This window comes from Anomalospiza imberbis, chromosome 3, assembly GCF_031753505.1.
Source record: "Anomalospiza imberbis isolate Cuckoo-Finch-1a 21T00152 chromosome 3, ASM3175350v1, whole genome shotgun sequence".
Taxonomy (NCBI): Eukaryota; Metazoa; Chordata; class Aves; order Passeriformes; family Viduidae; genus Anomalospiza; species Anomalospiza imberbis.
The window spans coordinates 45,670,957-45,695,206 of record NC_089683.1 but is presented as its reverse complement, the minus strand read 5'-3'; the positions used below and the strand labels follow the sequence as shown (position 1 = coordinate 45,695,206).

The following is a 24,250-nucleotide window of genomic DNA, read 5'->3' as shown; positions in this document are numbered from 1 at the left end:
TTTGAACTACCCTTTGCTAATGGCGTACTGCAACCAGTTTTATGATTGAGTATGAATAGACCTCTTTTAGTCCCCCATCCTCTGCAAAGCATTGTTCTAAGGTGCAGTGAGATTGTGTACAGCTGCTATTCCTAGGAGCTTCATTCCCCTACTCTGGAAAGTTGATCACAAAACAGTTGTTCCTTAGAAATTTTTAATCACCCTATTCTTTATCCCTGTCCCTCTGTTTCTCAGTCACAAATCCACTGAAGCCATAAAAGAACTGAGAACAACAAACAGTAATGCTTTGAGCCACACTTAAGTTGAAATACCTGTTTTCACTTCCATTCTGTCATGCATTATATTTGATGCTCTTTACTTCTAGATTTGAGTTTGTTTTGCTTTATATCTGGATGAAAAGACAATTGAACAGCTGAGTCACACTGCAGGAACATAATAAAAGTCTTTCTTAGCAATATGTTCTTTGAGAACTGGTGGTGTTTTAAATTATTCAGCAGTAATAGATGATAAATTTTTATAACACTGAAGAGTCATTCTTTGTTCACAGATTGATTCAGATAATGGTACCAGGTAAAATATAATTCTTAATAATAAGGTTACTTAAGCACTCCTTTACTTAAGAACTCATGTCACTTCTGTCAGGTTAGGCAAACATCTGTCAGGATGACAAAGCTGCAGTTGATTCTACTGAAACAGGAGGTTGGTCTCTATTAGGCTTTCAGGGGTCCCATCTGTCCTTTTCCTACAGCTGGGACATTTTTCCTTTTGACTGTTTCTGAAATATTCTGCATGGTGTGCTGTACAAATTTTCAAAATTCAAGGTGTATTTTTCTTCGTGGTTATGAAGATTAAAATACTGAAGAATATGTAATAATTTTCTGTCATTTGTACATCAATTTTTTGCACCCATCATGTAAGCCCAGCAGAGTTCAATAACTGTATATTGAAAATAAATAGCTGCTCATTTTACAAAGTTGCATCAAAAAAACTTTGTCTGTTTAGCCAAAGCTGTTGGCTAAACCTCCTTATCATACCATTTTTCTTTGAAATCCTACTTAATGCAGAGTATATATCTAAAATAAATTGTCTGACCCCTATTTCTTCTCCTGCTCTGGTATTTGTAGCAGTGGAGCTTTTAAGGAAAGAATTATTTGCTGTTTTGATGGGGAGGAAAAAAAAAACAACTAAAAACATTTAGCAAACACTCTAAACTTGTTCTTTCTTTTTGAATAAAAATAGTGTTGTAGGTGTTATAACAGGAAATCAGACTTGTGGGGAGAGGTGCTTGCTTTTCATAGATGAGCTCATACAATTGATAAAAGTAGATAAGCTTCTAAGCCTGATCTGAAGTAGAGCTTGCCCCCTGTAGTTTTCCAACTGCTTTAGTTGAAATAAGGAAATACATTATATTAAAATAAACTTTATTTTCTTACAGAATTCTTTGGTAAATATTTTGCAAACCAGAAATTTCATATAGAGTAACCTTCATATTTATTCTGATGGAATTCCTGTTCTTTAACACTGCTCCATATGAAATAGAATTCTGTTTTTAAGTATTAATAATGAAAGATGTAGTATAAGGGAGATTAAATGGTGGTAAATAGGATTTACCCTCTTCTAATCTGGACAGAACTGGTGTTTAGCTGTTTCTCCATGAGACCATGAGACAGTTGAATCTACAAATTCTTGGTTTTTAATGGTAGACCTCATGAATAACCAAAGACTTTATTTTCCTACCATTTTGCCAACAAGTAAGAAATATCTATTGATTAAGGAAGAAGGTAACAGATATTTATAGCTTCTTTCAACAGGTTTGGACTTTTTTGTCTGTCCGAATTTAAATTCAGTTGCACTGTCATGTCCAGGAAGCTTTAAAAAGTACTTTTCCAAAATGCATTAATGGGGAGAAGTGGTCTTAATTCCAGCAGTGTTCATTTGTTCAAATAGGCCACTGGAAGTGCCATCAGTACTTGGCTATAATAGCAGACTACTTCCTAATGGAAATAGGTGTTCAGAGAGGAAGACTGCTGGATTTGGAAATGCTGTTTAGAAAAGTTAATTTTCAGAATATAGTATGCTAAATTACCACAATAGGAAACCCCCCTTCTTTGAAGGAATTCTTGGTCTAAATTTTCTTCATGAAAAATTGGAGGGGAACCTCCAAAAGCCCTATTTATGTGTTTCCAGGCAACAGAATAAATACTCTTCATAGAATAACTTTAAACATGCTGAGAAGCTTGTCATATTTCTGTGGCTGAGCTGTGTTTACACAAACTTCCTAGGTGAGATCACTTGCTTTGCAGTGTGATTGGTATATGCCATGTTATTAGCAGCTCATCTGCACAGAGATCTGGCTATTCATAAATGCCAAAAAAACATCATGAGGTTACAGCAAAGGAGCCAAACTGCACGTTTTTAGACCATAATCCTCTTAGGTACGTGCATGGAGGCAGGGGAACTGGGACTGATATTCTTGATGTTTCAATGAGGCAGCTGCCTGACTACATTCAGATGCAAGGTGGTTTTTCAGTTTTTAAGGTTCACCTCATCTTTAAGAGCTCTCACAGAAAGGCAATCCAATCCTTTTTTGTGTCATACTGAGATGGTAGGAACCCTAACAAATAAGGAGACCTGGCTGTCTTACCTATGCTGACTTTGCAGCCCAAACAGAAGAAAGTACCAAGAAACCCTCATATTTTTGGTAGGAACTACATAAAAGGGTGATGAGCTTTTAGGAGGGATTGGTTTTGCTAAGTTTATTTCTATATCCTCAGTGAGGACCCCCTGGGTATGTCATCCAGAGTAAGGACTGGATCATGAAAACATTGCTGCAAAATGAATAGTCACAAATGTGTTTTGAGTGACAATATACTTCTTACTCTGAAGGATATAAAACGATACTTATTAAATGAAAAAGTGTATTTCCTACAGGATTTTTATACAGGTTTATACAAACACAGCTGATTGAATAAAAGTTCATTGAATCTTCCTAGGGCAATTGTATATTGATGTTCTTCATTTCCACACCAGATTTGCATGGAGGCAATATACTCATAAGCATCTGTGGCTTATTTGTTTGTTTCTTAAATATTGCTTCCCAGTGGAATAGCTTTCCCCTTCTGCAAGTAATATTCTAGTTATGTTTATGAAATGGTTTCTGCAATGCCTTGGAAAAAACCTGGCTGATAAATGTCACAGATAGGTAATTGGAATATGTTTACATCATGTTTTGTGGTGCAGCGTTGGACACACCTGAACTAGCTCTGGCAGGCTGGTACAATGAGGTGAAGGACTGTGCCAGGAGATAACCTGGGTCCCACAGGCTGCCCAGCTTTGCTGCCGAGCACTGCACTCCTGTTAAGAGCCCTGTGCTGAAAGGGCAATGCTGCTTCCAGAGCTGGCATGTGGAGCAGCTCTCTCTGGTGCTGGTCATGGCTAAATAGTCCTTGTTCAAATCAATGGCCCAGATTCTTACAGAGCTTTTTCATAAAGCTCTTATTGTATCCTGGACAAGACCAAAGGAAGCAAATCAAATGTTAGGCTATGTTACAGGCAAGGGAAACCAAGACAAGACATGGCATTGTACATTTTCACCTAAAATGCTCTTTGGCTTTGGCCATTTTACAAAAGGCACGTCAGAAATAGGCAACTTATGTTACCTAAATAGGCTGGATTTTGGGCAGGATGAGAAGATGAGGAAGGATAGGGGAGGGATTAAGGACTGAGAAGAGCTAGTTTTGTGTTCCTTTCTGTTGTCTTATTCGAAGAAGTGATACATAAATTAAGAGCCATAGTAAGTCATGGGTAAAGCAGAATATTACAGGACGTTCTGGAGGCAAGAGGAAAAAAAGAAACCTTAAAAACAAGTTCTCATCTCCCTCCTCCTTCTCCCAGAAATCCCCACTTGCCAATCTCCAGTGTCAATATTTACACTGGTTTATATTGAAAGTGTACAGTTATAAAAGTCTAACAGAGAATAGCAAGTTCATCAATTACATAAAGGAAGGAAAAACCTAATCATTATAGCATGCCTGGAAAGACTCTTGCAATTTATGTGTCTCTTTGGTATCTGCTAAATGTAACTGGTGGGATGGCAAAAAATGATTTTTAGTACACAGTTTGGAAAAATGGAGAGGGGGAGAGTGAAGGGACAGTAGAGCTCAAAGCACTGTACAAGCATTAAATAACCCTAATGCAAAGCCCACCTCACCAGCATAAGGCAGCCTGTTTTACCCCTGCTTAGTGCCAGGAGAGAGAGATAAGGTTAATCACTATGTACAGAATTCAAGGACACAGTTTCTTTTTGCATTCTTATCTGTACAGACTTTTCAATTGACTTTTAATCCTTCTTACATAGGCTGTTTAAATCCCATCAATGCTGTTTATAAATGGAGATTTCTTTAATAACTCTGCCATACCAGAGCAGACAGTTTTCAAGTTGCTGGTGAATGCTGTTGTATTCATTAAATCTTTTGCCAGCTGGCCACTGTTTCCTGCCATCTGAAAGGTTTTGATTCCCTCTTTGCTTTGGGACTTGACTGGTTTTGTTAAATTGTGTTAAGAGGTACTCCTGCATCATTTGTCACTGGCCTGTAGTGTTAATTGCAAAGTTGATGATAATTTGATGTCTCTGAAAATCTCTGTGATAATTAGATGCTCTGTGGAACTCTGATTTATTTGTTCTGAAGATGAAAAATAAAAGCATCTCAATTTTCTTTTTCAGATGCTATAGATTTAATAACATACAAAGTTGTGGCTAATGCTGCAGATTTTAGAAGGAAATGTTAATAAAGTCCAGAGAGTAATATGAAGGCTAGTTTTTGTCTGTAACTACTGCTGTATAAACTGCTGATGTAACCAGCTGGAATTGTCCCAAGTTTGGGTGAGTGTTTGTCCAAAGAGAGAAAACAAATACAGTAGCCACAGTGGAAGGAATAGATAGGCTACCAATTTATTTTCACATCAGATTTGTGTGTTTCTGTTTGCCAGCAGCTGTGCTTACTAATAAATCTTGGAAGTTCAATTCTACAAATTGAATCAATCTGAACAGATTATACAGCAAAGCTCTCAGGCCATTGGGAAGGATTTAGTTGCATTTTGGTCACAGACTCAGGTAAACCCATGTTTTCCATGAAGTCCCTGCCCTATCTTAAACTTCCACTATTTGAAACTTCAATGAAGTTGAATCACACCAAATTTCACCCCCTAAAAGCTGCTTTTAGTCTGAGAGAGATGGTTTCCATTTGTTCCTGATAGACTACACAGCAATTTACAAGGCTGCTGTCCTGGGTGAGTCCCCATACTGGGGGGGCGTGGGAGGCTACTCTAAGCCCAAGAAGTACAGGGATGCCTTTTCCCAGGAGTCTTGGGTTCTGGATGCTCATTCTTGCTCTCCCTGCCTAAGCCTCTGGTTTGCCATCCTTCCACAGACTGCTTTTTCTGGCTTTGCTCTCTCCCCTGTCCTTAGTCATCAGTGGATCCAGCTGTCAGGCACTGGGGAGGAGCGCAGCCAGTTTTCTTCTACTTTTACATGTGTACATGGAGAGTTTTCAACCTCTACCTTCCTAGTTCTTCCAAGGCAGAAGTAAGTTGTGGTGTAATACAACCACAGATAGCTGAGACAGAGCCTGTATTTATTGAACTTGTGCAAGTTTCAGCTTCATAACAAGCTCAAATTTAGAAAAATTCTCCTGGACTTTGTTTTTCCTGGGGCAGACCAGATATTTTCAATCTTCAAGTGGCTTTGATAAAGAGACATTAGCAAAGTAATAATGAGCTATATATTTTTTTTTTTATAGCAGCAACCTATAGCAGAGCAGAGATGAGACTATTCCATAATGTGAAAGAAAGGCTTTGCAGGTGGAAGTTTAGAGGAGAACTGCGGGGCTTTGGTTTTAGGGCATTGTCCTGAAGCCTTGGTACACTGCTCTAGCTCCTTCTAGTTCTCATGTCATTGAAAAGCTGAGCTGGTTTGGGAACAGTAGGGTCAGGAGAGACTGAAAACAATAAAGCAGCAGAAAACTGGCTTTTGTGTTCTAAATTTTGAGCCTCATTTTATTGAAGGGGGGCCTCCTATCAGGGAGGAACATGATGTACAAGCCTTACTGGCACATAAGAGAGCCACACATAGGTTGATATGATCTCAATGTGAAGAGTTCTTATATCTACATTAGAATCATATTTAAGCATATTTCCATTACATAAAATAGGTCATGAACCCAGGGTTCTTCTGAAATGTCTTTCACTCTGCACTCTTCTGAGTTGCCTAGCTGTGCTTGGCTGTACTAGTCAGCTTGGAAAAATACTGGGCAAAGGAAACAGTTGGAAAACTATTTCACAGTATAGAACAGACGTGCCGATTCTTGGAAATGCCACTTGGAAGTTAATTGAAAACCTTTGAAGCTTTTTTTTTCTGGGTCTTTCTCCACCTACTTTTCACATAATTGCAATGTTGCTTTAATAAGTTTTCAAATTGGTTCAAGGGCATCTAAGATGAGACACTTTGCTTGATATAAACTGTTGTTTTTAAGCAGCAAACCATGGAGATCAAGCACCCTTCTACCACAGGAACCAATGGCTTTCCAGGGTGATGTACAAATACATTTATGTAATGGTTGAGGTTGTTACCAAACTAAAAATATGTGCTGTCTCTTCAGGCACTTTGCTTAAAATCTTCAAATCTAATTTGTTGACTCTAGTTGCCTTCATGTTCCTTTCACAATGTTCGGCTAGTTACAAGCTTTCTGAGCAACAGCCCACTCCCTTTGCCCCCTGAGACTACTGGGAACATGGGCTAAAGGTTGTAGACAGTCTGATGAGGAAGTTCATATTAAGTCCAACGCAGCTGGGGAGCTTCTCCAACAGTTGATGGAAGTTTTATATGGTGAGAGGAAGAAAACATTTAGGGAAACACTGGTATAAAATATATGGGGAAAATGGGTGCAGCTGTATTCCTTCAAATCTGATAGTGACCAAAACAGCAGGATAAATGCCAATAACATTTAGTTGATACTCTGCTAGTTAACAGAGAAAACATGAAATAAATTTGCTTTTAAAGGCTTTATTTACTGTTTGAAAACTAATGTAAGTGCTGTTGCTCTAGTCTGTCAACAAACTTCCTGGAAAAAAAACAGTTACTATAGTCTTGTATTTTATGAAAAAGTTGTAACCATACTTAGTTAAGAATTTAATAGTATACTCATGCAAAATTCAATTATTTTAAAATGGACAACTTCCATCAAGGAAGTTTGTCTAAAAAGGAGTGGAAAAGGCATTTACTTGCCAAGTCCAGACTTCTGTTTCTACTGCAGCTTTTTGATATTCCTGGCTTTTAAATAGACTGCAGTCTTTCCCATGCTCTAGGTGCTTGGGATTGAATGTTTTTAGCTACTGTTGACTGAGAATTGTTAGTCAGTAACTCTCAATGTGAGGCCGATTGCTTTAAGTGGCTTGGATACCACTGTTTCCAATGTTCCTTAACATTGTACTTTTATAAAAGAAGTTTTGCATAGTGACTTGTTTGTGGTTGTTCTCTTGTTTTTTAATAGCCACATAAATGTCAACAAGCTGGCATGCAAGGCAGCATAGCAGGGTTGTAGGATAACTGTGTCCAGTACTTTTCTGTCACTCTTGTATCCAGATACCTTCTTAACTTAAACTCTCTCTTGGCCAGTATTCTTGTGATTCCTCTATACTCAGACCTGGATTTGTGCCGTCTATCCCATACATGCTGGTTGCTTATTAGCAGGCAGGCCTGACAGTGCCTGAGGATGTCCCTCTCTTGGGAAACTTATGGCTGGTAAGGCTTTTTCAAAACAAAGGATCATTTGTTGATATGCAGTGCAACAATTCAGAGACAAGAATACTGAGCCAAAAATCTAAATGTGTGTTTTGTTTTATGTGAACGTCTGTCTTGTTATGAGGCAAAGCAGGCAGTTGTGGGTTGGTTTTCTTCATCAGTGAGTACCCATGCAGAGAGCTAGTCTGTTTTTAGGACTTCATAAATAGGGCTGCCATTACCCACACACATTCCTGTCCTTTCCACCCCTGCCATCCCCTCCCCTCCTGGAAGATGGCATAGACAAGGAGAAAAAAAAGGAATTTGGTAATTTGGGGCTTCTGGTAGCTGGTTACACTCTGTAAAGTGATGGCTGCATGCATACACACAGGTGTCTGATATTTTTGGAGCAGGTTCAGAACTGTTACACAAATTATACTTGGGAGGTCACTGGCAGTACCCAGTGAACTAAAATGGTTCTGAATGCACTGCAGTTACATTTCATGTTTTTTCAAAATGTGTTGATTTAACATCATCTATGCTGCCCACCTGGGCTGTGCCCACGTTGCCATGCAGAAACATTCTAACCCCATCCTGTCATTTCTTCTATGGAGTTTTCCCCTGCAAACCAGCTTCCCAGCTTGCCTCTAGCTAATTTCTTCTTCCCTCTGCTTTCAGAGCAGCCTGTGTTTGAGGTTCAGAGCCATTAGGAGAATTTGTCCAGTTGCTGTATCATGTGAAACTGGGCAAAGTCCTTCACTCCTAACATAGTTGCTGTACAAGCTTATGTGGGGGTTATCTTTCTTTCCTGTTCGGGTCAGCTTAGGCGTGGTCAGATGATTAATTTTGGTTGCTTGTACAAGACCATTTCCCTCAGCCAGGGCAATGTGTTGCCAGAAACAACCTGAAGTCTCAAGTGACTCCAGTTTAAAACATTCCCTCCCAGCAATGTCTTGATTGTATTTCAACAAAATAATTAGAGTAGGACAGCTATAAAGAAAGTGCCTGCCTGTGTGTGTAATGCTGCATTATTGTTCTATAGCCCTGAGAAATAATTCATTGTAGAAAATGTGGCCCTTGCATGTGGAAGAAAGAATATAGATGATATTACAGTGTGAATTCAGGTACACAGTGTTTTATTTATTAATTCTTTCACAGCAAAGAATCAGCCTCTTGTTGTTACAAGAGGAGGCTCAGGGAGCCCTCTCATTTGCCTCATTTGAACCTCCCTTTCTGGATCCTGGTTAGTACAAGTTCTACACTTCAGCTGCTGGTTGTGGACATGCAAACACCTTGCCTTAGCAAAATGACTCCCACTAGGCATAAGTTTAAATCTAGAGAGATGATGCAAAGGAGTTCTCTCTCATTCCTTAGCCCAAAGCCTGAATTCTGCTAGTCAGTGGTGGTTCAAATCCTAGTGCCAATCCTGACTCTGGTTTCTCTGTGAACCCCTGGTCTAGGCTCACCAAAATTATTTCTCTGGAACTCATCTCAGTCTTGTATGTTTTAGTCATTGTGCAGTGATCCTTGACATCTCCAGACCTATGCTTTGCTAAATAACTCTTTATTTGCTGCAGCTCTGAAGAGTTGGCCTCTGCCCCTTGTTTGCTACAATCCAAATTTAGTTTAGTCTCACCCTACCAGCTTCAGAGGAATGTGATGGGACATACGATTTTCTTTCAAGTCACATTTCACATTAAGTTATCATTTGTTACTTGAATGAAATTTACATTTACAAAAATAATAGAATGAATTATTTTTGTGGTAGTCTCTCTCAAGAGAAGGACATCTCAGAAAAATGACAAACACACCCTGATAAAGTCATCATCTCTGCTGTTATTAGTAATATAGGCAAGTTAGAAAATGAACCAGTTTTTTGCTAACATTTTAGTTTACAGGCTTCAGTGATTATTCATCAGTAGGGAAAATGTGGTCCAGTTCTGCCTGAGTTTTCTGCTCTGTTTTACTGGTTTGGAATCCCTGCTGAGTGTCCAGAGGGCAGTTGTCATGCTGGTGAGGAGCAGAGGGTCAGGTATGGATTTGTAGCTTCACTGACAAAATGAGAAGGTGTTTGCATGCATATAGCTTCATATCCAGATTTAAAAGCTCCTGTTTTAATCCTGTCTTAGTAAAATTGTGTATGTTTAGTATGGTCTGTGTGCATTTTCATTTACTTACTTGTACTTTATTTACTTATTTTACATTTGAAAATTGCTATTAATCAGGCTTCAGTGGTAGCTTGATTACAAGATACTTGATTACAAGATCCTTCTTTTGATAAATCTGAGAGCATTGTGTCTCCTACAGCACATCTGCTTATATGTATTTTCTGTGTGGTTTCAGCATGTGTGAATCTGAGGGGCTACGCAGTCACTGCTGGCCTTTCCCAAGACTGACAGAATCTGTCATGGGTTGAAAATGCTGTATAGAAAGTAGGCAGGTAGGCAGTGGTAAGTGGCCTATCATCTCTCACAACAGCAAGTGGTTGATTTAAAGTGATGATTGTAACAAACAGTGGATTTAAGGCTAAGTTCCAGTACTGTGTGGTTAACTTAAAAAAAAAAACCAAAAAAAACCAACCCAACAAAAAAAAAACCCAACAAAAAACTTAACAGTATTTGAACAGAAAGTGCTAGAATTGGTTTCAAGCCTGTTGTGGTTTAGTAGCCCTACAAAATATGCTTTTGAGAAGGTAGATGGGGGAAGGTATTAACAGTTGCATGGTTTAGATGACAGTATTGCAGACAGCAATGTTACAAAGTCCAGAAGAGTATATGGGTTTTTTCAGGTCCTGAGCAGCTCAGTTGCAGAAATCTCCTGTGACTTTACCATTGTCCTGTGGGGACCCAAAGCTTTTGTGGCCAGTGGAAAAGTGCCAAGGTGGCGGTGGCTTGAGCTTGGCTCCCGCAGGAGCTTGGTGCCAGGCCACTTTGTCCCAGGTGCCTTGAGGGAGCTCTCCAAGCTCTGAAGTTTTCCAGGATTTAGAAGGATGCAGAAGTTGTGCTGTGTTAAACAGGGGCACGTGTTCCATGTCCTTGAAGCACGTGTTGGCAGAGGCACTGCAGTTTGCTGGGCTCATCAGAGCGGGTGTTGGCTAGTGCTGGTCACAGGGCCAGGGGTGGCTCCTGATGGGCTGGGAGGCTTCTGCTCCCTGCTGTGTACCCCCAGCGAGTGTCAGTGACCTCTTAACTCGCTGTAAGAGGAAGAAATTACGTGTTGCTTCAAGTGGCAACATAGTAAGACCCACTGTAGCAAATGGTATCAACGCCTGAGTAGGAGACAGGCCGGATCTTTCAGGGTTTGTATCAGCAGGAAAGCAGTGCTTTTCTCAGTTCTTCTGATTTAGAAAGCAAAGGCCAAAAAATTACTTGTTTCAAAAATCTTAGCCATGTCTTCTGAAAATGGGAATAATGAAGATCACAGTGCTGTTTGAATTTAAACAAAACAGCAATAAAAATTGCCAAAAAATGACAGGAAATGCATGATGCATCTGGGTATTTTTTATGATTCTCCTCATCCAGAGGTCTTAATGGTTTGTCTCTGAGTACAAAAGCTAAAAGAAACAGATCTGATATGATAGTGATAGATCTGGTGTTGTCTCCTTAACTTATAACAACCAGTTGTTGAATAGTACCTAGAGAATGATCTGTTTTCTTAATGGCTATCATTAAATCAATGATATGGGTTGCTCTTCTATGATGATGTTGTTTACTTTTGTACTTAACTTTTTGCCAAGATACTGTTCTAAAGGAGTTGATAAATCTTATATGATAGTATTGTAGTTGGCTCCATATATTAAGTAAATAAGGAGAGAGATTCAGTAGAGGAACTTGCAACCCTCCTGACAAGATAGGTCATTACAGACAGTGCAAGGGGAATACAGCTTTATGGTTATTTGGATTTTTTTCCCTGAGAAAAAACTGTGATGTTTCTCCAGAATTCCAGACTCAAAAAAAAAAAAAAAAAATTAAAAATTGACATTAATTGGGACACAGCTAGACTGTGAAAACCGAAAACAAAAGAACTGATTTTTTTTTGTCTTCCTGGCTGCTGCTTTTAGGCACTCTGAGCATGTGCCTGAAAGTGGCAAGGGCAAGAAGCCACAAAACAGTTCCCCAAAGTGCAGTTACTGACAGAAGGGTTCCTGAATCTCTAGCAGTAATTTACATTATTACTTTAGTACTATTTCACTTAATTTATCTCATTGGAAAATCAAGCTACAGATAAATAGCTGAGTCTTGAGGTACACTAAATGGCATGACATTTTGTCATATTCCAGTCTTGTTACTTGTGGTTTTGTGGGGAAAACATTGAATTTATTAAAAAAGAAAACAAAAACAAAAAAAAAAAAAACCACACACAAAAAGAAAACACACAAAAGTATCTTAGTTTTTGAATGCAGTATGAGTATATATGAGATTATGGGTTGACTTGACTTCTTAAAAAAGCATTTTATAAATTTCTAGTTTGTTTCTTAGTGAAGGCTCTGCAAAAGTAAGCTTTTTGTATATTTTACCAGCAGAATCAAGTCAGGCATGAGCCTCAGGTCAGAGTATGAAGCAATTTTCAAGAAACACCCTTAAGCCCCTAGGAGTAAAGATGGCAAAAAGCTTCTGGTAAGATGTATTTCTGGGTTGCATGTCTGTATGTTCCAGAATATGAGAGCAGGTTTTAGATGCAACATCTTTATGGGACACTTGCACAGCATTTCCTGCACACTGGCTGTAACCTCACAGCAGTGCAGCTCTGGGTCACTTGGTGTCATGGTCTCAGCCACTTCCAGTAAGCCAAGTGTAACACTCCAGTACTCCTAAAGGCCTTTTCTTTCTTCCCATGTGCTTGCTATTGTGTCTTATTTCTGTTTGAAGCTAGTAATGAGATGCATTTTGCTGTTTTTTTCTTCTATTTTCATTTAAAGACTATTTCTGAGGTTAAATACAATTTAAAAGAAAAAAAAAAAAAAAAAAACAGACGCCTTAAACTCACAGAGATGATTCAGCTGACCTTCCCTTGCTTTGAAGACATATGTTTCCATTGTGCAAAAGGTTTGTTGGCAGTTGATTTCTCAGTGAGTGATAGGGACACTTCCATCCCTGCAGGACAGGTCTTCCAAAAGCATCTTTACATGATAGTGGTGATGCAGGGTCAGACAGCATTCCAGGCAGCATAGCAAGTAACGTACTGAATTGTCTCACTGAATCAGTCATGAGGATTAGGATTTGCAGGAAGTTCCTAAGGGTGAATTTTCACTCAGTGCACACATCATATTCATCCCTTTTCAGTATTCGTCTAGGGGGAAAGGGACATCAGTATAAGATGGTAGAATGTATCTCAGCTTCAAGGAGCTGTGAAATATGTTTAGCATTGGTGTGACCCAGCAGTTTGCTACTAAAGGAAAGAGAGGTGACTTATTTCGGCCAAACCAGTTCTAGACAGCTGTGAGCTAAGTTTTATTTTTCTTGTCTGAACTCTAAATACACTCTTCTATTAAGGTTAAACTAGTTTTGTTTAACCTTAATGCTTATTTAGTACTGAGAGACTGCAGAGTGACTGGCAGCCCGCAGATGTTCCATTCCCCAGGGAGTGGTGACAATCTGCAGCTCGACAGCCACTCCCCTCTCTATACACCCTCTACTTCAGCAGTTACCTGTGAGATACCAAGGTCAGCTTTGAAACTAGCTGACACAGACTTTGATTTTGGGAGAGCTGGATCTGGGGGACACTTGTTAACCTGAGTATTCTTATGTGGTGTGTGAGTCTGGGGCCACCTCAGAACAGCAGCAGCAGAACCCACAGCCAGCCAGACAAACAACTTTGATAGGTCAGCTGCTCCCTATCAGCCTGGGAAGAGCTTCGTACCCTCATAAAAAAGGGGAAGAATAATCTGGTAAGGCACTCTTTCAGTCTTCTAAGCTTAGATATGCATCTTTAATCTACCTATTTACAGGAGTCTTAGAAACCATAGTTTTGTTTTTGTGTCCTTGCCAAAGCACGAATAATCTCAAGATCTAAACTTCTTATAGCTCCCTAAATTAAACTTTGTACTTCTGCTACCTAATAACTGCAGAACAGAATGTTAAATTTGGATAAGCCGTGCTGACATTAAAAACAAAACAACTTGTGGTTTAGAGGTGGGAGTGAGCTGTAGATATCTTAAAGGTAGAAAATACCAGAAGAAGGACTCTTTGGAGGCAGTAAGAGTCCTAAGTGATGAACCAAATAGTTCAGGAAACAAATAAAACCACTGAAGTTCTTGCAGCTTGGTGAGTTCAAGTCAGTCAATTGTAATAACAGTTCAGGTGAAACAAAGGAGTCCCACAGCCTCTTGCAGCTCTGAGAGAAAAGATGGTGTCTTTGGTGGGAAATACAGTAGGCTGGGAATGAATGGCCTGATTTATGATTGCTCACAAACCGGCATGATCACTTGCAAGTCGTTTGCCCATTAATGCTGAAGATGTGGCCATTAGGAAAGCAGCATTTAAGCAGGGTCTAGAAACAGAAAAATAGCAATTTGCAGACAGATAAGGTTTGAAGAAAAGACAATAAATCTAATGTATGAATAGGGTAAAATGTTCGGTCTTAGCCAACCTTACAATCCTAAAGACTACAAAAGGAAAGCTTCTGTATATTGGGCTAAACTTATCTCCTGATGTGGCCAATTGTCAGCCCTCCAGTCTAATAAACAACTTGTTTTTGTTATTATTATAAAGGTATCAGGTGTAGTGACATTCCTAAAGGGCTGATCCTTTTTGACAAATACAGCAAGAATTTAGATTGTACAAAGAATACAGTTTATTCTCCTCCCTAGAACTGCGTACCAATTCTAGTAATAGAATGATTTTTTTTTTTTTTTTAAAATCAGACAATCAGTTTAAGGTTAAATCAAGAGGAATGCTTTTAAATACTGGCCATATTTTTTTACTTGCATGCTACAATGTTACGTTCTTCTATTTAATTTAAATTCTTTCATCACTGTAATGAATGGTTTGATTCCTGTACCATATTTTTATCATGATAAAGATTTTTGCTGTTTGAGAAATAACAAATGTATAATCAAGGGATAGAAGAGATTAAAAGACATGTAAGAAATTTGTTATGAAAAGGTTAGTGGCTGTGGACAGCAAAGAATGAGAGGAATCCAAAGGGAAATGTTCATAGTAGCCAGCGTGGGGCTGCTTAGTCATTGCTGAAACACCTGGTGACATCATTGAGGCACCATATTCGGTGGAGGTAAAACAAATACAAATCAGCTCAGAGCCCCAAAGAATTAACTGGTTTTAGTTGTAAATGTTCCAGGGAAAGAATCATCTGATCGTCCTCCAAGATACTAATTTGATATCCAGGGCATTGCAATAACAGGCATTTCAAGTGCTCCTGCCTGGATGGCTTTTCTATGGAAAGAATTTAAGATCTAGGTTTGCCAGTTCTTTGGAGTCATATGTTTGTGCTGAACTTAACTCAAAAAGTTGCCTTATTGGGCTGAAACAGAACTGTTTCAACTTAAAGCAGCAAAGTGCAGACATTTTTGTTTGCAGAATTAGGCTTTGCACACTGTAGCTGGTTGGTCTCATTTCAGCTTCCCCAGGGCTTTTCTTTAAATGTAGCGATAAGGAAAAATTGCATTTCTGATAACTTAGAGTGCACAGATGTTAATTGCCAACCTCTATGGATATGCTTGCTATGAAGGAGTGTGCTTCCATGCTGTAGGTGGTGTTTACTTTGAGTATATCTCATGCACTCTTTCTGGGTGAAAGGAACTCGGTATCTATTGATATTTTCATGTTAAACATCTGTTGTGTTTTCCCGTAGGAGCATTTCACTAGATCTGTTTGCTTGCATCGATACATGGTCAAACATACTGTTGTATTTCCCCAGGGGAACGCTCCAGTTATGCAAACCAAACCATGGATCTGTCCCCGTGTTCCCCAGCTGCACTGCTGTTTGCACTCATCAGTACCCAAGTGAGCTCTGTGCCATATTCTGTTATGAAATTGCTCATGTAACTGGTCATACTAGCTCACAAATAGGAATAATTTCAGTCTGCAGTTGTGTACTGATTTATAGAGGAGCAGGGGGCTCAGGTTTGTGTGGGCTCTTTCATTTGGAGGAGTTGCACTTTGGAAATACTTGTGTGAGGGCTGGGGTGGAGAAAGGGCTTGCAGCAAGCTGGGCGATGGGATTCTGCTACTGCAGAGGCATACCTGGGGCCTGAGCAGGGCTTGTGTACTCTGGCCATATGGGAGAGCTTTTAAGTCCATTATTACTTGTTTGCTGTGGCTGTGCAACTTCCTCTTCCCCTTTGTACACAGTTTTTCTGACATGCTGTCACTGCTTCCATCTCTCCTGACAGAGAAAGCGGAGAATACGATACAATTCCCTACCTTCTGTTGTTGAGTTGGTTGTTTAAAGAGAGAATTTTCCTTGGATGATGCCAGAAAATAATCTGGATCTGCCAAAGTTCTTTGTATAGGAACAACTGTTAATATAAACAGGCTTCCTCACAAATACCCAGGCAGTACAAATGACCACAGGGGGACAAAACCACTATGGAAGTGAGGGAGTTCTCCTCGTCCCCCACCCCTTCTTCCAAGGGTATTAACAAATTCATTGAAGGGGATGACCATTTGTCTGTCATCCAGGGAGGCTTCTTACGGTGAGGCATCTTCTTGCGTTTCAGCTTTCAGGTAATTTCTCTCCCTTTCAATAGTTTTTCTAAGCGCTAGCCAGTTCTCTGCCTGTGCTGAAAGAGGAGCCCATGCCACCTTTTTGTTATACCTTGGCCTGAAGTAAGGAAGTAAACAGTGGGAATTGAAGAACAATGTTCTTCATTAGTTTATTTTATTAGCTCACAAAATGCAATCTTCTCTGCCAGTATTGCATTATTCTTTCTTCGTGCTTCTGTTGAGCATTTTATAAAGTGCAAGTAGGTAAGGACACTCAGTTTCTTCTGGAGAAACTTAGCAGCTTCAAGCCAAGGCCCCAGATAGGAATGGAACTGTGGTACTTGGACATCTCTAGGTAATTTAATCTTGTAACTGCTGCTAAGCCTTGAGCAACAGAGTATCCCTTGATTCTCCAGCCTTAATTCCATGACCCAGAGGCGTGGTGGTGTTTGAAAACAGGAGAGGAAAGAAAGCCTTTAAGGCTCAAGAATTAGAGATGTGCAAAGTGCTGACTTGCATCATGTTGCCATGTTCCCCTGAGAGCACTGTCCTCAGTGTTTTCTCCATTTAGCTGCTAGGTTTGATAACAGGAACAGTTTGTGTGCAATTTTGCAGTGTTCAGTTTTACATTTAACAGAAGTGTAAAGTTCAGTGTCATGGAATTTCCTTGCTTGGTTGTTAAGATAACTTGGTACAGCTCAAAACTACACAGCCTGAATTGTAGGCAGAAGCCTTCCTCCCCCAGGTGAGTATGTTTAGGGGTTCAGAGCTGTCCTGGCCTTCTCCCATGAAAACTGCAACAGAAGATCTCCTCTTGGGGTCTACCATATTTTATTTTAATTCAAATTATTTGAAGTAAAACTATCTAACAGAATGTAGCTTTATAGGTCTTATAATGTTGTGAAAGAAAAAAGAAGTAAAAATCACATGGGCCAGCTCAGGGACTGTTTCTTTTGAAATAACTGATGACATAAAATGCCAGACCAAAAGAGGTGGGAGATGCGAGGCATCTGGCAGAGTTTACAGTCCTGGGGGGTCGGCAGGCACAGCACAGCCTGCTGCAAACAAAGGCCGAGTGTTTTGCTGATGCGATTGCAAAACATATGTTTGCCCAGGATTGTTATGATCTTGGGAATAGGCAGGAGGCCAGATTTCTGCTGCAGCAGCGCACTTAGTCACACAACTATCTGCAAAATGTGAACCTCCTGCGATTTCTCGGTTTAAAAGCCGCAATTATTTTGTTGCTTAAAGAGAAGGTAGAAACTCTTGCATAAGGAACAGGAGAGTGGGGCGGAAAGCATCGTCCGAGGAGCGTCTCTGTGCCGGGGAGGAGAGCGGAACGGAGCCGAGGGGTCCGGGGCTCGAGGCTGTCCTGCCGGGCCGGGGTGGACTGGACGGGGGCTGCCGCCTCTTGTGCCCCCGCCCGGGGCATTTGGTGCCACTCCCGGGCACAGGGAGCAGCCGCGGGGTCGCGGCGAGCCCCGGTCCCCGGCGGGGCAGCGCCCCGGCCGCCGCTCCGCCCCTGCACCGGGCGGGCGGGACGGGGCTGGGACCGCCCCGGCGGCGCTGGGGCAGAGCCCAGCGGGGCTGCGAGAGCGGCGAGCCCGGCCCCAGCCCCGCAGCACCGGCCGGATGGTGGCGAGGCCGGGCCGGCAGCACCAGGTACTCGCGGGTGGCCGGGGTGCCCCCGCCGCCCGTCCCCGCGGCGCTGAGGCCCCCAGGGGCGGGAGTCTCTGTCCCCGGGCGCATCCCCCAGAGAAATCCCTGCTGGAAGCGGGGGCGGGAGCCGGGCAGCCCCCTGCGGATCATCCGCGGGGCTGAGGAGGCAGCAGCGGCGTTTCCCTGCGGGCTCTCGCTCGGAGGGTGTCGTTCGGGGGTTCGCAGGTCCTCTTCAGCCGCGGGATAAGCAGCTGCTGCCTGCGGTGACAGTGCAGCTGCTGTCGCTATCCTCCGCGACTCCTCTGCTCCCAGGAGGGCTGTGTTCCGCTGCTGTGTGTGGTGACCGGGTGCTTCTGCAGAGTTCTCGGGATCGTCCAGGTGGTTTTTGCCTCGGAATTGCCAGGCGTTTACATCGTTCTTGCATAGATTTGGATTATCCTTTTGAAACAGTATGGCTGGTCCTGTGTTTCTCATGGGGAAGGGCTGTAATTATAAACAAATGCAAGTCAAGAGCATTATTTTGGGCAGGAATAAACCTGCTGATTTGGATCTCTCTTGTAAATTTCTTAGTGTCACCAAGTTAAGATCCTTCTTTTAAAGGAAACTTTTAAATCCTCAGAACTGGTGTAGGTTGCGGCAGAGCCTGTTTTGTATTTTTCTGATTTAGAGTAACCCAGTACTTCATGGATACACATGGGTACATATATATGGATATAGGCTTTGCTTTGACATAATCCAGCAGTACAATCTATGTAATGCAAACGGTTACTGTCACATTTAGACTGTTTCCTTCTGTGTCACCAATTTATTGGTATGTAAATAGTGTTTACAGCAGGGAAATCGCAGGCATTCGTTCGAAATCCTGTGCCCTTTAATGCTTTCTGTTTCATTACAGAAGTGCCATATAAAAAAAGCTAGGCACTAATCATTGAAACTCAGCCTCAGTTTCAGTGAGCTCATATCAAAAGTAAATTGGGTTGTGGACTCTAGGCAGTTGTGTCACAAAACCGCTTCAGGAAGAGCTGTTGATGCTGAGTAAGAGTAGGTAGCACACAGGCAGGCACCTTGAGACTACTGCAGCTGAACCTGCTTGTACTGCTCGGTCCTAGAAAATGACCAAAGAGGTGCTAGAGATGGAGACAGAGGAGTCTGGGCTTTGCTTTTATTCCTGCCATTGTGAACAAGGTGCGTGATCTTGGACACACTCTTCCTTCCTTGCCTTGATTTCTGTCTTGAATCAAGTCACATAAACTAGATGGGGCTGATTTTAAAATCAGGTATTTCAAAAGACTTTGAGACATTCGGAGAAATTATAATGAAATTTAAGTCATTTGCGTCTTTAAATTCATGTAAGAATAACACACTCTATATGAAAGAGGAACAGTTCAGCATTTGCCATGCTCTAATTCCAGTGAAGAGTGCTAGGTCTGTGTAACAAAGCGCTTTGTAACAGAGGGGGAGTGCTTGTTCCCAGTTCTTTAAATCCGTACAAGTGGAGACATGTCTGTTGCTTCAGCTGAATGACAGTCTGAAATACCCAGCAAACGGAACCTGTAGCAAAATTTAAAGTACATGAGCAGTTCTAGGATAAATTTTTTCGGTCATTTTAATGTGGATCATGGTTTGTTTGGGAAAGCCACAACAATTGCAGCTACTTCAGGATTAAGTAAACAAATAAAATAGGAAAAATGGCCAGCTCTGCATAGCCCCACATTTGGAAAATATGTAGGCTTTCTCTGTGTGTAGGAAAAGAAATATATTTAATCACCACTCTTTGTTCTTAATTCCCTCCTTCCTAAAAGTTTTCTGACCAGTATGGAAACTACAGTAGCTACTGCATTTAGCAGAACTGAAAATACAGTTTTTAAGCTGAGTATGTATCAGTTTGGGCACAGCTTGCCCTGTGGGGCCAGTTATGCCAGTCCTTGTTGTTAAGGTCCTAAACAAGGAAACTTCACTTGTAGCCTCAGTGTCACCACCAGTGAGATTTTGCTGTCGGTGGCCTTTAAAAAGGAAGTAGGAACCAGACAGTTCACAGTGAGCACAGCAGCAGGAGCAGCATGAAGCCTCTTAGACTGGTAAGTGCCAAGTCTCCCTTGGAAATGCTTCACAACCTTCTTGGACACTTATATGCTATGGGGCATTTCATCCTATAAGCTTATAAAGCCCTAAATGGGTATTTTTAATGCCTGTACTTCAAATGCTCATCATATTATACTAAGTGGAATTTTCAGCCCAGGCATACTGGAGGAGTTAATTCTACTGGGAGATTGTGTTGAAGAGTTTTTAACTCACAGCTCATTGTGCCTTTCTTAACCCTGAGCTTGGGTAGGAAAGCACTTAGATTATGTAAAATGATGACTGGTTATCTAGAAAAAATATTACCTCCAAAAAATTAACTTCAATCTCATTTCCCTCCTCTGGTTCATTACATTAGATTATTTTATATTGTATTATGGGGTGTGATTTTCATATAATTTTGTTTGAATCTAGCAGCACTTAGTGCTTAATCAGGACATAGATGATTCAGATAAAGATGTTAATTCAAATGTAGTTTAGTGAAGTAAATTGATAATTATAATTTTACTTTGCCTGTGGCTTGTCTATGATAAAATGTTCCCTTTGCCATTTAGAGACAGTGCAAGTAAGTATGTAAATAAGTCTTTCTGGTAGATACAAATCTGGTAGACTTGATAGTAGTACTGACTGTACTTGAGGGGAGCAAAATGACTCACTGTGCTAACACCAGGGAAGCAGTCTGAGTGAGTATTGTGGATCATAGCTCATCAATCCCGAATGACTGAAAATTAGCAGTTTGGTCACAGTCCCCACATTCATTGGACAAAACTACCATGGAGTTTTGGGAGAGGTTTTGTGGTAAGGGGCAGAGCTCTAGCTGCAAGGAGCCAGTAGTGAGGGACGAACAAGGATCTGAAAAAGCATTTTAGGCATACAATGGAGGAAGAACTGTAGCTTAGGTTAGATAGATGTTCCTGTTCCAGAGGCTCTGTGACCCGGCTTGTAGCTTAGTTCTGTTTTCAATGTTTCTAGGTGAAATTTCAGATACTGTGTGTCTGCTTAGACTGTGACTTTTTTTTTTTTAAGAGATTCAGAACCAAAGCAGATGATATTCTATTACTAGCAGAGGTAATGTGTGTTGTACTGTCTTTACAAACCTCTTCTACACTACTGCAGTTCAGTTTTTTATCTCGGGCTTTTACATAAATTTGACAGGAATGATGTTCCTGTCAAGAGGCTTAAAAAGCTATCTAAAAATTGGGCTGGATCAACACCTGTAAGAGGCAGAAAAGCTCTACACTGTGTGAATTTAATGTTTGAGGCTTTAGAGTGGTCTTCCCTGAGCATGTATGTGCAGGCAGTACAGGCTTTTGGTCTGGTTGTCCTTGTGAAGTTGGATGTACTAATTGAGCCAGACTGGTGAGAGTAAGTGGTGACTGGGAAGTATATAATTAAGCTTGCAGAGTTGTCTCATTAACTTTTCTGTCTCAGCTCTGCAGTGCTTTTTCTTGGTGTAAATTTGCATAAAGCATTTCCTGGCTGAGAAGTCTCTGAACAGGCACACAGTCTGATAGGGCATTAGCCTGTGACTTCAGAGATCTCAGCTCTGTAGCAGCTTCTCTAAGATGTGCAGGTTTTTCATTTCTGAGGGATTTTTTTCTCCTTGATGGGAGATAATGCCCTTGTCCTACCTTACAGGAATCTTGCATTATCTAAATGCATGAGATGTGATGCTGGGCTGAGATGGCAGTGGTGAGGGATGTGTAGATTGAGAAATGATGGGTACCTGGTGAGCATAGTTCCCATGGAAATAATAATAGTGGCTGTGCAGAAATACAAGTTACATTACATAAGGGGGAAGGGGAGGCTTTTCTGTGTTTCCTGAGGTTGTCTCTGTCAATGCAGCAATACAGCACTTACATGGCTAAAGTCTTGCTTTTCTGTCAAGGTATGTCCGGAAGGTGAGCAGTGAAGTGGATTGCCATCCAGCAAGGCCCACCTCCTTCCATTAGCTTGAGCTTCTAGGTGTTCCACCCTTGGTGCTCAGCTTTGCAGCCACCTTAGTTTTATGTTCTGGCTTTGAAGATGGAGTGTGTCTGATGCATCACCATCATCATTATTGTTATTATTGTTATTATTTATTTGCACCTAAAGCCTCAGTTGTGGTTGGCTTTCTGCTGAGCTTTGAGCTGTTTTCAGCTGCAGAGTTTCTAGACTGAATGAAAGTGGTGTGGTGAGGTTGACAAACAGGAGGAAAGGAGCCAGGAGAAGTTTGATGCAGAGAATATGTCACTAAGTAGGTCACTTTGGTGTGCAATTCTGTGGTCTGGAATCGCATGAAAGTTGCTTATACTTTTGGAATAACCAAAAGGAATACAGGCTTTTTTCCAGCTGCTGCTTGTCCTAGACACAACTGCTTCACCAAGTGCTTGTTGGTGCTTCAGGTGAGATGGTGCTTTAAGAGAAAGGTGAGATGAGGAGTGAGGTCAGGAGAGAGAGGTAGTGGTGTGTCTGGTCAGGATGAAGGTCTTGCCTTTGAGAGGGAGAGTGTTGCTCCCTGAGTTGAGTGTATTTGGAAGATGGAGGTTTAATGAAGGATATCATGAAGCACAGACATATGTTCAGGACAAAGGAGAGATTGACTAGGACTGTTTGGAGAATCATTACTGTGTTATCGAGTATTTGAAATGCTGGGATGCTGGAAGCGCAGCTATTTCTGAAGTAGTAGGAGAACTTGATTAAATGCTGCTACCGAAAAAGAGAGAAAAATAGTTTTTGAAAGGTCTGCCATAGCTTGTAACTGAAGAACAAGTTTTCAAAAGGCTTCTAATGGGTCACATTTTACACAGCTCTCATGACTGTGTTAAGCATGCATCTCATGGCAAGTTGCTTCTGTTCTCAGCACCCTCTGGAAGAAACCCCCGTTTTGCAGACGGGAAACAGGCTCATCTTCACAAATCCTTTGTTACGTCTCTGTCACAACAGAGCCTTGACCTCAAGATTCTCAAGTACTAGGCTGGTGCCATGATATCAGTGGGATGATCCCTCTCCTGATGGAAAACAAAGCAACTCATTTAATCATTAAAAAACCTCTTAAGTCGCTTTGCAGTGAGGGTTTGGATGGTTGAGTAATATAACCTGTTACGTGCTGTGCAATTTTAAGTTTGACCTCTGTATGCTTTAATAAACAGAAGTGTATTGATTGTGATGTATTTTAGATTGTGAAGCAAAATACATCAGCAGTCTGCTGATCTCAGGTTCTTAAATCTGGGTTTGGAGGTTTTTTCCTTTCTCTAACTGTTCTGGGAAAAGGAAAAACTGAAAAACAGTTGTTCAAGAATTAAAACTTCAAGGTATTTATCTTGGAGGGCTTGATCTGGCAAACTGCAGACATCTGCTAAATTAAATCCTGTTTACAATTTAAATTATCTCTCTTTTTGCTTGCTGTTTTTTGGCTATAGGATGTTTCTTGAGTGTAGTTATAGCCAAAATAAGAAGCTCTGCTGAAGTTCTAAAGAGAGATGTTGATAAATTCCATCCTACAAGTGGCATTGCTTGGCTGACAGGCAAAATTTGCTTGTATGTGTTGGGACCCATAGCAGGAAAAAGCTACACTGAGGGGAAAAAGTGAAAAGACTATTTGTAAGAGATGCCCTTTGATCTTATTTTATCCAAGTAAGGCTTGAGAAATGAAGGCATCTGTCTTTGGGATTTAAGGAGACTGTCAGAGTCTAAAGAGTTTGGCAGTTGCCACTTAGGCCTGCACTCATTGTTTCCAGCTCTCTGAAGTTGTTTTTTAATCTTAGGGGAAAGTTCAGAAAACAGTAACTGATTAATAAAATTGCTTCTCTTACAGTGAAACTAGTGCAAATAGAAACCTCAGCTAAAGAGAAAAAAAGTGCAGTAGTGAGTGCAACCACTACTAAGTACTGAATATTTATGACAGCTTTACCTATGTGGGGAAAATGTGGCAAAGTTAACAACTGCATTTGGCAGGCAGCTCTCAGGGAATCATCTGCTCTGAGGCCTGGACCAGCTGAAGGTGCCCCTCTGCTCTGTGTGGGCTGAACTGGCTCAGTGCTTGGTGTTTATTCATCTAAACCTGCTTGAGAAGTTGGTATGGTCACAAAAT

At 41.0% G+C, this 24,250-nt stretch overlaps 1 protein-coding gene across 6 annotated transcripts in view; it reads left to right on the top strand.

The window, feature by feature from the left end:
- Nucleotides 1–24,250, top strand: part of SESN1 (sestrin 1) — a 78,719-nt gene that overhangs the window by 43,603 nt on the left and 10,866 nt on the right. Inside the window, exon 1 of one of the 6 annotated variants that reach the window (XM_068184214.1) lies at nucleotides 18,009–18,102. The exons of 3 other annotated variants lie outside the window; for them this stretch is intronic. In XM_068184214.1, the coding sequence (XP_068040315.1) occupies nucleotides 18,073–18,102 (30 nt within the window). In that variant the 5' untranslated portion in view covers nucleotides 18,009–18,072. Of the gene's footprint in view, nucleotides 1–18,008; nucleotides 18,103–18,524; nucleotides 18,549–20,107; nucleotides 20,178–24,250 lie in introns of those variants that run through there. 2 more of the 6 variants (XM_068184218.1, XM_068184215.1) reach the window with 2 other exon arrangements.